This window comes from Macrobrachium rosenbergii, chromosome 21 (assembly GCF_040412425.1).
Source record: "Macrobrachium rosenbergii isolate ZJJX-2024 chromosome 21, ASM4041242v1, whole genome shotgun sequence".
Lineage (NCBI taxonomy): Eukaryota > Metazoa > Arthropoda > Malacostraca > Decapoda > Palaemonidae > Macrobrachium > Macrobrachium rosenbergii.
In genome coordinates, this window is record NC_089761.1 from 61,027,792 (window position 1) to 61,040,568 (window position 12,777).

At 42.0% G+C, this 12,777-nt stretch overlaps 1 protein-coding gene across 4 annotated transcripts in view; it reads right to left on the reverse strand.

Moving 5' to 3' along the window:
• Positions 1–12,777, reverse strand: part of LOC136850239 (vacuolar protein sorting-associated protein 4A-like) — a 52,628-nt gene that overhangs the window by 22,345 nt on the left and 17,506 nt on the right. For all 4 annotated transcript variants that reach the window (XM_067123906.1, XM_067123905.1, XM_067123903.1 and 1 more), the window contains one exon: positions 7,176–7,296. In XM_067123906.1, coding sequence (XP_066980007.1) covers positions 7,176–7,296 — 121 coding nt within the window. The remainder of the gene's footprint in view (positions 1–7,175; positions 7,297–12,777) is intronic.

The following is a 12,777-nucleotide window of genomic DNA, read 5'->3' on the forward strand; positions in this document are numbered from 1 at the left end:
TCCCTGCTCTCTGCACACAGGACAATATCATCCGCATACAATATGTTCCACGGTACTGCCTCCCTTACTTCCTCTATGATAACGTCCATCACTATGTTAAAAATAAATGGGCTAAGAGCCGACCCCTGGTGTAATCCTACTCTCACCTCAAAACCCTCCGTCTCCCCAACACTGCTCCTCACTCTGGTAAATACATTCCGGTACATCTCCTGTATCAATCGCACGTACTTCTCTGGCACCATCCTCTCCCTCAGGCTCCTCCATACCTCTTGTCTGGGGACTCGGTCGTAAGCCTTTTCAAGGTCAATGAATACCATATGTAGGTCCCTTTGTTTTTCCCCGAATTTCTCCATTAGTTGTCTATACACAAACTGTATACAAACTGTATATCACATACTGTGACAGTGATCATGAACTTGCTTAAAGAACCTTGCATCAAAGTAAAAATGTATCTAACTACTGTAGATGCCAAACCTTTATACAGTACCAATTTTGAACACTTCCATGAATGACAGCAAAGTTAAAAAAAAAAATTACAAGCTGTAGACAGTAGAATCTGTATGATCTTGAAAAACTGATTATTACATAAAACTGGCATTAAAATTTATATTTCTATAATAGGAAAAATTAAAATAATCTCACCTAATGACTGTACTCTTACAATTTACTGCCAAGGAATCATGCATTTAAAAATTCTATTAAAATGGTCATATGATGTAAATATAAGATGACAAAGCAATAACTACAATTTGCAAAGACCACATTTTATAGGAAACTAAAAAAATCCTTGTTGATTTGTAAATAAAAATATAGTATTCTCTTCACTAAGGTGCTCTACCATGACGTGTTGAACAATTACGAGAACTGAGAAGTCACTGAAAATGGCCTGGACTTAACCAGCATTTAAAAATCCACTAAAAATGAACGTAGTATATGATAGAAGGCAGTGTCCCTCTTCATGGGCATACTGTATATCGATGAGAGAGCTGGTCACTTCCAACATATTCTGGTTACTGATAGTCGGACTCTCCCACAACAATGTCAAATTTCTTTGATTTTTCTCTCAATACCTTGGGTAGTGTGTCTAAATATCAAAGGAATAGTTTTTTGCATGTTTGATGCTAAGCTTCCCACCCTGGTGTCTGCTTTACCACTGCCAAGCAAAATGGAGACTACTCAGCAAAAGTGAATCTCTTCACTGCAACAATTTCATAAATAAAACCACTTCAAGATCTCCAATAGCCTGTGGGTGTCTTAAAGCAAAACTACTTGAGTATACAGTAGTGAACTCAGGAGTTTAAAAATAACAAAATTATGGAGGGTTGGAATTTCTTTTACAGTATTTAGAAAGCACATGACCCACAGCTTTAAACCTAACACCAGCATCAGATCTAACTTACCAGTATCTGTGGGCACTGTAACCTTACACAGTGAAGCATATTCTAAAAGAGAAACATACATTACTGGCAAGGAGGAATTGCAGATATTACTGTTTAATTATACAGTTTAATAAAGATTTCTTTTACTATAAAAGAAACTGGCTGGTGAATCTGAAATGGACGTTCAATTTATTTAGTTGACTTAAGATTTCTTTCCATGTGGCGCAAATGGGAAATCAAGAAGAAAAGTACATGACAGAGGAGAACAAAGAAAATTATAACAAGTCTTTCCCACTAAAGGGAAAACCTAACTTATAAATGTTATTTGACATTACAAAAAAGACCATGGAGTTTGCCTACTCTCTTCGCTGATGCCAGGCCAAGCAGAAAAACATTCTTGAGGGTCAGATCTCTGTCTGACAACTCTCGTAGAGGCTTGTATGGAGCATGAGTCAGGCTTCGAAGGATGAGAGTCACATCCCACTCAGGGGGCCTGAGTTCCCTGGGAGTGCAAGACTTTTCGAAGCTTCTCATCAGCATGGAGATCTCTCATGAGGGAGAGAGACGTATACCTTTTAGGTATAGGACTAGGCCCAGGGCGGCTCTGTAGCCCTTGATTGCTGAAACATAGAGATGCTTCTATCTGCGAAGTAAGACGAGACAGTCCACTCCCTGCTGAATAGTAGCTCCAAACAGAGAGAAACCCTTTCCATGACACCAACCACAGAAGATGGCCCATTTCCCCTAGTACAAGTCTGCAGAGGATTTCCAAAGATATCCAGACATCTCTAATGCTGTTCAGTGAGAAAAGCCTCTCTCTTGCAAGAAACGCTGGATAGTATCCAAACATGAAGGGATAGGAATTCTATGGACTGATGGAACCTCTCTGTGGGGTTGGCAAAGGAGGTTGTACCAAGGAGGAATTTCTCTTGGTGCCTGGGATAGCAGAGTTAGCAGGTCCGGGTACCATTCGGCATGTGGCCATTTGGGAGCCACCAGGGTCATGCTGAGATCTGTGGTGGTCATTACCCTGTTGATCGCCTGACAAATAAGACAGGATGGGGGGAAAAGTGTGTGCATTGAAATTGTCCCAGGGGTGCTGAAAGGCGTCCTCTGCTGCAGCCCAAGGGTCTGGGATGACCAAGCAGAACACCAGCAACTTCCTGTTGTGCCAGGCTGCAAAGAGGTCTATTACTAGACATCCCCAAAAGCCAAACAATCTCTCCACGATGTCTGGGTGTAGGGACCACTTTGTCCCTATCACTTGACCCTGACGGCTGAGTTTGTCTGCCACTGCATTCCTCTTGCCTGGGATGTATCTGGCTGACCACTCCACTGAGTGTGCTACTGCTACTCGTGCACTTACAACATCAACTGGTGAAGCTGAAGGGACACTAGTCCCCTTTGCTTGTTGACGTTTGCCACTAACGTGGTATTGTTGCTCAGAGTGCCCCATCACTCAATCCCGGAACTCTTGGAGGCCTAGAACGTTGATGTGGAAGTGCCTGTCATTCTGATTCCACACCCCCGAAGTTATCAACTCCTCCACGCGTGCGCCCCATCCCTCTCTTGAAGCGTCCAAGAATAGAAGCATCTTGGGCGGGCGAGTGTGAACTATTATGAGGTTCCTGTCGTCTATCCACCAGGCTAAGTCCTGTCTCACTTCTCTCGAAAGAGGAATGAGAAGGGATGGTGGGTCCCTTGCTTGAGACCAGAATGCCTTCATTCTCCACTCAAGGGAATGAAGGTGAAGCCACCCATGAGGGACCAGCTTCTCCAAAGATGACAGGTTACCGTGGACAACTTGCCACACCCTAGCTGGTTGTTCCTGTCCGGACAAAAATGACTGCACTGCCTCCCTGAACCAGCTGACATGGGAGTCTGAGGGAAAGACTCACTGCTGCCATATCTATCAGCATGCCCAGGTACGTTATCCTCTGCTTGGGTATGAGGTCCAACTTCTCAAGATTTATCACAATGCCTAGGCTGTGACAAAAATCGAGAAGGCAATCTCTATCCTGGGGCAACTTCGAACGAGAGTTCGCCAGGACTAGCCAATCATCGAGATACCTCAGAAGGTGTATCCTGTGCGAATAGGCCTAAGTCGACACAGGGTGAACACTCACATGAAACCTGGGGAGCGGTTGAAAGCCCAAAACAAAAGTGCTCTGAATTGGTACACTGTCCCTTTGAGGATAAAGCAGAGGAACTTGCAGGAGGACTGATGGATGGGTATCTGGAAATACGAATCCTGCACATCCACTGTAAGCATGAGGTCGGACTCCCTGATGGCCGTGAGTACTGAATGTGTCATTTCCATCTTGAACCGAGTCTGGTGAACGAATCGGTTCAGGGCAAACAGATCTATGACCAGCCTCTATCCCCCTGATGCTTTCTCTACGAGAAAGATCCTGCTGTGTTGCTGCCATTACTGCCCAATGGCTCAACAGGCACCACCCCACCAATGGCAGCATGTGGAGGGGAGTGCCGGCCCTAGCGTCTTCCTCCCTTTTTCCCCTTACCTCCTCTACCTGGCCGGGCAGAGGACCGAAAGGAATGCTGGTTTGCACCCTTCCTGAGGGACCTTAGGATTCTGGGGTTTCCTAGGACCCAAGGAGGAAGGGCCAGCCTGACCCAAAGGTGGCGCGCAAAGGCCTGGAGGTCTTTGCCACTGCATGGTGGACGAGATGGTCACTGTCATCTACTCTTCGACGATCTACCACGGCGTCCACTTGCTCCCTGTCAGCGGGAGAAGTGGAACCCAGCAACGGACCATTCCTCAAGGTCAAGACTGACTCAAGTTTGTTCAAGACTAACTCAAGACCAACAAACTTGGAGACTAGGGAGAGAACTGCATCTCTCCTTTTGAGCATCAAGTTTGTCCTCAAGTTAGCTGCCTGGTGGGCTAGGTAGGTGATCATCCTCCTCCAGATAGGAACAGTCTGTTAAGGTTAGCCACATCTTCGTTAGTGTGTGATGAAGAGGAAGTGATAATCTTAACCATGGTAGTGGACCAATGGTCCATCCAAAAGACTGCTTGAAACACTGCCATGGCAGCCATCTCCAAAGTCACCGAATCCTGATGCGAGGGGGAGATGCCCTCCACACAGAGATGCTCCAATGACAGACCTGGACTGAGACGAACTAAGTCCGGGTCAACCTGTGCTGTTGGAATTGACCTCTCTATGGGCTTATAGAATTTCTTCTGATGAGGGAGAGGCGGAGGAAGCAGCATGAACGTGCAGCTGGCCTGAAGTGAGTTCTCCCTCCCAGAGGCGAGAGAACTCACTTGGCCAAGGACTGACTCGGCAAGCTTCGACCATGGCAACTCAATCCAAGGTGAGGATTCCTTGAGGGCACCGACCAGTGCTTTGAGGCCCAGAGGAACAACTTCACTGGAGGCCAAAGTCTCTTCTCCAAGATTGTTGTACTGACGAATCAGTTTGACAATCTCCAAATAGGACCTCTGCAGCTCAGGGTGTCTGCATCCTTGGGAAGAGGACCTTCTGGCCCTTCCAAGTCGCAGTCCTCTCACGTCACTCGCTCTGCATTGCCAACCCGAGTCCTGTCCGTCTCACAGCTACCGGTATACCTCCAGGAGGACGAAGGAACAGCTGCAAGGGGCCTACCACCCTTTGCAGACCTGCCAGACGCTGAAGTCTTGGTAGGAGAAGAAGGCCGTGAACGATTGTTTACCCGTGGTGACAATCAATACAAGGGTCTGGGAGAGCTTCCATCACGTGAAGGTGAAAGGGGGTTGTCCCTGGGAGGATACACACGATCCTGCAAACCTGCTCGGAAGTTATCCCAGGAAGAGGAGGCCCGCTCACGCGAGCAAGAACTGCCCCAGGACTAGTGGGAGCCAGAGTTGTGGCTGACCCGAGCATGGGCCGCTTCCACGCCTCAGATGTCCAGGGAGACCCAAGACGCAGATTCCCTGTCCGGGGACAAGGGAGAGCCGTAGAGAGTTCCCAATGCTTGTTCAATGGAAGAAGACATGCTGTGAGAGAGCCAACAGGCCTTCTTACAGTTGAGAGAAGCAGTCTTTTCCTTCCTTGGGTCTGTCCACATAACGGGACCCTTGGAAGAAGGAGGGGACGAGGCGAAGGCAGGTGGAGAAGAAGATACTGATAAAGACAACCATGGCGAACGGGATCTCATCTTTGACGCCCTCTTGTGGTCGCGCTTGTATCTCTTCAACAACTTGTCTAGGAGAAGATCTTTAGCATCAGGAGACATTGGCGGGAGTACAGAGGTCGAAGGGACCGGGTACACAACCGAAGTTGACGTGACCATAGTCGTGGTTCCCTTAGAACCCGTAACTGAAACCATAGTCCCATTTACTGAGGCAGAAGAGACAGGAGGCAAATTGGAGGCACATAAGTGTGCAATCAAGTCCCATACCAATGGCTCCCCGGGAAAACCTAGGGAGGGCCAGAGATCCATAAGTTCTTGGAAAGTCTTCTTGACCTCTCCCAGACCTGCAAAAGACAGGCGAGTAGGGGCTGCCTTCCTTTGTTCTGGGGGTGGGGGGTTGCTCATCCCCCAACCAAACGGAGGAAGTCCTCAAGAGATCGTAATCAGCCCTAGCCCTCCCATGCCAACCACTCATTGCCGAAGCTACAGGGGAACGTGGGGGAGTGACCTCTCCCCTAGAAGAGGTAGCAGCAATGGGGAGTTGCATGGAAAGAGACAAGGAGCTACCTGGCGTCCTCAGAGGAGAATGATTATATGTTAGTTTTATAAGTTAGTCATTATTTTATTTTTATTTTCTGCGTTAGTGAAATGGTATGGGCATTACAAAATGTATAAAAAGCACGTTTAATTTTATAAGATGTTTTTATAGCAAAGCATTCTTTATGTTTAAAAAGTATCTGTTCTTGTTGTGACGTCATAGGACGAAAATGGTGGGAGGGAGCAAAATGTAAACAAATACAGGCGGCAGAGTTGAACAGATTGTACTACAGTAGAGAGAGCTCCCTGAAGGTTAGGTCGGTCATTTTGGTTTGTAAGCCTGTTTTGTGGTTTTTGTTGTCGTAAGCTGGATTGTATAGTGAAAGAAGAACAATGTGCACAGATGGGTGGATCGCATAATTGAAGCATTTTCAGATGGATTAGGCTAGGAAAATTTTCAGAGAATATCCCTCTGGGGACAGGCAGGCAGCCTTCCTGGATTTTCTCTTTCCAGCAAACCACATCCACTGCTCTGGGGACCAATCGTGACACTCAATACAAGGATCAGTAATTGAACACACCCATTTGTGGCATTTTGTGCAAACGGTGTGAGGGTCTACTTCAACAGTTGACAGAAAACAGTTACACCGCCGCTTTCCCACACCAGGACAAAGACTGGGTTCAGGTAGAGATGACTCTTGGGTCTGCATTTGCAAGAGATCAAGAAAGTAATCAAAATATCAACATTATCACACAAAACAGAACAAAACAGGAAAAACAGGGATTGAAGCACAGGAAAACAGTTGGCAAACATTCAGGCTGAGGAAGGCGAGTAGCGTGTCCACTCTGGATGAAGGCTATAAAGCAAGTGGTTGTGCAACTCAGCGAAGGGAGGTGGTGAGGGTAACCCTTGCCCCTCCCATCGGTAGTTCAACTACCAAACAACTTTGTTGTGAAGAATAGCCTGCTCCAGCTTGCGTTGAAGGTAATTCCCATGTAAAGACCGACAGTTTGTAATCGTGTAGGAATAAATCTAATTTCAGTGTCCAGACTTGATGAAGTTTGAGCCCATTTTAGTTCCGTTTTATAAAAGATAAGTTACATTAATTTCTGAATAATTACCACCAGTTAATCTGTAGCCTTCACTTAATGTACGCTTCCGAAGGCATCCAGGTCCACTACGACGCACTTCAAGTGAAGACTGCTGAAGAGACAGCGTTTCCAGGAGGCTCTCTAGAGAATCCTATGGAAGATGATACATGCATTTGAGAAGGAGAAACAAACACATTTATACTTATTTAAAAATTATATTTCCTAAATTATATTAATTTAATTATATTTTCATGATATTTGTTAGCAATAGAGAACTTTAATTACACTTAAAAAGTTAACTGATGATTATTCCGGTAACAATGTTAATCATCTCAACTCACAAGGAAAAGACCAGAGTTAGATCCCATGGAGGGAAGAGATCTTTAGGCCCATTTAATGAAAAATCCATTGTGTCCCTGTTGGCCCAAGCAGAGAATTAAGTATCTAGTACAGTGTTTCTCAAACCTTTTTACTTGAGGGCACACCTACGAAAAACCAAAACTTTTGGGGCGCATCTTTGATTTTGATATGGAAAAATTAGTCATGAAATTTGAAAATAAGAAAATGATAAAGACGTACCTGAAATAACCATTTATTTTTAAGATATTTTTCATTTAAGTATCTGAATGTGAAACATGCTTGATGAGATTTCGCAATTTTCTGAATCTTGGCCTTATATGTGATAAACATACTGTACTCTCATCTCTTCATCAATGGATTTAGTTTTTATCTATTTTTACATTTAATGTTGGTAGAGAAAATCCTTGTTAACAGAGAAACGATGTGGACAACTGCAGTAAAACAGTCAAAGCTTTCCTAGCTACTGAAGGAGATTTTTCTTTGATTGAAATCCAGAACTGACTGATGGGCACCTCCTTCTGCTTGATCTTTAAGCCACGATTAGCAGATATGGCTGCCAGCTCCTCCTCTTCTGCTAACGAAAAGCCAGCGTCATCAGTTGAAATGTCAAAGAAAGGGTTGCGAATCCAATCGTATTGCTCGGTTCAGATTACCTTCCAGAATTGCTAAGTGATCTCCTATTAAAGGAATTAAATTGTCTGAATGGCCTTTTTGAACCAAAGGAAACATTTCCAAACAGCCTGAACTAGCTTTTCTTTTCCAAACTGCTGGTTATTTCTGGAATGCTTGAATTTTGTCGGTAGATAAGTGAATGTTTTAATTTCCATTTTGCATGGACACGTTCTGACTATTAAGGTGTTCAAACACTTTGATCAGATGTCTCATTTTTGAAGTCCAAAACTCACATTTCAGAAGTTAACAAAATTTACTTTTATTTTCTTTCTCAAAAAATGCCAATAGTTCTTGACGAAATTCAGAGTAATTTCCCTCTTGATAGCCATCAAACTTGTGTGTGCAAAAGTAAGCGTGTGTGTTGTGAATCCATGTTTTCACAAAGAAGCTCAAATATACGAGCTTTTACCATTTCAGCAACTTGGTCTTGATCAAAAACTTCTTTCAATTTATTACCAAGTGTTTTTGCCATCAGGGCGCCTCTGTGCAAGAAACACTGAGTTGTTATAGTGTTGATATGGTGTTGCTTTACAAAAGATGCAAGACCTTCAACAGAACCAGTCATTGGTGGAGCTCCATCAGTACAAACCCCAGCACACGACTTCCAGGATATGTTCCATTTCTCAAAAGAATGATTTCAATTATGAAGCACATCTTCACCTGCAGTGGTGGTAAGCAGTTCTTTGCAACAAAGATACTGATTTACTATAGTTTCCCCATCAATAAAGCGAATAAAGGCAAGCAACTGTGCTTTGTTGGCTATGTCGGTTGGTTCATCTACTTGGAGTGCAAAGTATGAATCCTGAAGTTTATTACCGCAAAAATTTTCTTCAGTATTGTTAGAATGCGCCTCTGAACACTATCATTTGATGATGGAATTTTACTTATTTGTTTCTCTACATTGTCTGCTGAAATAGTTTTCACCATCTTTTTACAAGCGGCCAAAATAATAGACTCAGCAAAAGCATGTGACTTCATTTTTACAGCTGTCATTTCTGATATTTCCTAAGAAGCGATTTGAGCTTTCTCAGACACCGCTGCTCTCCTTTTGAAAGCGTTGATCAAGTAATCTTTTGAAATAACTTAGGTACATCTTTTCCTTGAAGATTGCAGTGTGATGTTTGAAAATGCTTGCTGCATTTACTAGGAAGCACCGACTCGTTTGACATTTTGCATCCACAAACCAAACACGATGGCTGAGGCTGATTTTCATATCCAGCCCACATGAAGGAAGCCATAACTTGAACAACTTCTGTCGTGTATGCGAATGGGTCTGCTCTTATTTTTCTTGGCTGGACACTTCATGTCACTCTATGGGTAGTTAATTTTTTTAAATATATAAAAAAAAAACAAGAATTATAAGTCAGTGAGTGTCTTGAATGAGAACTTTGAAAAGTAATGTAGCAGCACATGGGTGCCTCTTCAGACTGACCGCAATCGCAGAAGACTTCGCATTTGTAGGACAAAGAGGTCACTGTCCCGAATTATGAACCCCCTTTGAACTGTCATTCACCACATGGTGAAGTTATTAACCTGGATTATGTGTCACCAACCTGGACTACTGTATTTTGGTTTAGTCCTACTTAATTCTATCATCTACTACAAACTGACCTCAAGGGAAATTTTATATCAAATTTGTCCTTTTCATTTACCATACGGTGAAGTCATTGGCCTTTACTGGTTGTCATTTTTGGCCAACATTTCAAAAGAAGATTAGCAGGAGATGGAATTATAGACAATATCTATTTTTTTTTTTTTTTTTTTGAGAGAGAGAGGTGAGTAACGATCGATTTAAATCCCCAAAGAAAGGAAAAGTGAAACGATTATCCATTGCTTCTTGAAAATACAGTCATTAAGGAATTTACTTCCAGTTCAAAATGTCAAGTGGCGAAGACATGACTCACACTTACAGTAGAAACCACATACTTGATGTCTCTAAAATATATGAAAATCAGAGTTTTAAAATATAAACATATTACATAAATTAAATCTTTTGTTATCTTAGGGCGCACCTGGTTGTCTTCCACGGCGCACCAGTGCGCCCGGAACACTGGTCTAGTAATTAGATAGAAAGCTAGCACCCTTTCAAAAGAGGCCACCCATACACCAGATTAGTATACTTTGGGGCCATCTCTAAAGGAAAATGTCTTACGGAAGGGACTGAAATGCAAAGATTAAGGGATGGACAACCAAATGCCCCCTCTACACCTTGTAACTGCAGAAATCCAGAAACTGGAAAATGTAGAAGATACAGGCTTAAATATGAGGGAGGTGAAAGGTCCTTCTGAAAGTAAAACAGCTTACTCGTACACGAGTTTTGAAAGTACGATGCAAGGAGAAAATTCTAAAGCTTGGCGCAGTTTGATGATTGGAATATTTTTAGAGTAAATGAGTGATAAGGTGACATATGGGATTTTCCAAAGCCACCTCATGGGGAGCATAACTCTCCCCTTGATCTTCATGGAGAAGAGACCAAATATAATAACTATCTTCTCCCTTGTTTGAAATACTGTTCTCCAATTTGCCTTCCAGTGATGATTTCCACATCAAATTCTTGGACAGAGTTATACCATAAGTCAAGTTTATTTTGCCAACTTTTAATGTTGATTTGTGGCACAGACAAAGTGAGTTCATTATGTATGTTTCATAAAATTTACTACAAAAACAAACATCCTCTACACTTCACCTGACCTACCTATTTTTACACACAACACTAGGCAGGCTGCTGATGCAGACTGTGTATTGTTTTCTAGCATCAGGTTTAATACTATTCGGTTTGCTAGTTATATCTTTGCTACAACTAAAATGTGTAATAGTTTGCCAAGTACAGTTGTGAAATCTTCTGATCTCCAAATATTTAAGTGAGAAGCAAACTCATTCCTGCTTTCTGCTGACATCTAAATTTCAGGTGTATCGATTTTACTTTCTATTCCCTCATATTTATTTATTTATCACCATTTCCTATTACTTGTCTCTCTCTGAAAACTGATTTCCCTTTGGTGCCCTCTTTGGTTTATAAACTTGACACTGTCCATAAGGGTTAGCTGGAGAGAGAGAGAGAGAAAGAGAGAGTTACCTCATACTGGACAGGTAAAGGATTGAGAGATGAATTAAAGATGTCACTGGTCAAACTGCCTTGGATTAAATCCTATTAAGGGGTAGCAAAAGATGAAGCAACCCAAATGTAAGAGCAATATTCCATACAAGGCAACCTGAACACCCACAATATCAAATGATAAAAATATTCAATCACATTTTGTAAAAAAAAAAAAAAAAAAAAACAGAGATTGGAAGGCTAAGGACATAGAAAAATATACAGACTATATATTGGAGGCATCCAGATTGACTAATTTACAGAATTCTAATTCAGTTAAGCTCACAATATCAAAGCTGATAGAAAACAGCAATTGGACACTACAGTATCGTCTGAAGGATATGGCTGGTAAGATGAATGTAGAAAAAAAGTGTAAGGTTAAATTATCCACAGGATTATGAGTAAAATAGGAGGTATACTGGAAAAAATCCTTGATCAATAGGAAGGAATGAATATGGAACAGTACCTTAGACCTCATGAATACTTACTACCAGTGGAGAAACAAATCCAGTTATGCATGAGTATAAATATCTTTAAAAATAAATCTAAACAGAGAGCTTTCAGAAATCTTTTTGATTCCCCTTTTCCCAATGTTGCAATGGCAACAACAAATGATAAAAAACAACTAAACATGAAGGTAAAATTCCACTAATGCATGGAGGGAGTAAATCTATAAAAAATATCAGCTTATTAGAATCACATTAGCTGTCATATGCCTAAGATATCATGTACCACAGGTCCCATGAAAAGATGAGCAAAGACAAATGAAACAGGGAAAAGGGGTACCAGAATATCTTTCCTTACAGTAGCATACGGTGCTGTGAAGATGAATTTGACAATATGAAAGGAGCGTTAGACTCATAGCATATGGTGCTGTGAAGATGAATTTGACAATAAGAAAGGAGAGTTAGACTCATAGTATACGGTGCTGTGAAGAGGAATTTGACAATATGAAAGGAGGGTTAGACTCATAGCATACGGTGCTGTGAAGAAGAATTTGACAATATGAAAGGAGCATTAGATTCAAAGTGTTTCAGAAAATGGGTTGAGTCAAGTTTCAAATACTTTACCAAAAGAAAATGAGGCAACAGTGGTAAGGTTCAGAAATTAATTAGAATAAAAAACAGCAAAGGAATGGAACCAATTCATCAGCTAACTTCCATAATACAACTCAGGTCAGATGCCTTTATAATTGTTAAGAAATGCAAGAGAATATTAGGAAGTGCACAAGATTACACAAGAGTAGAGTACAAAGATCAGAAGCACTGGAATTGCTGAGAGAGGATTCAACTGGAAACTAAGAGCTATAGTGTATCTTCTCCATTAGGAAAGCAACCTACCTATAGATCCATCAAGGGTTAATCAAACTAGTTGAAAAATTAAACAATTACAATATAGCAGAAGTGGAGCAAAATACTGCATGTTTAAAAAATGTAGCAACCTACGTTACTCCAATGTATTTATACTTGGGCATCAAATACAAATAATTCCTATATAAACGTTAAC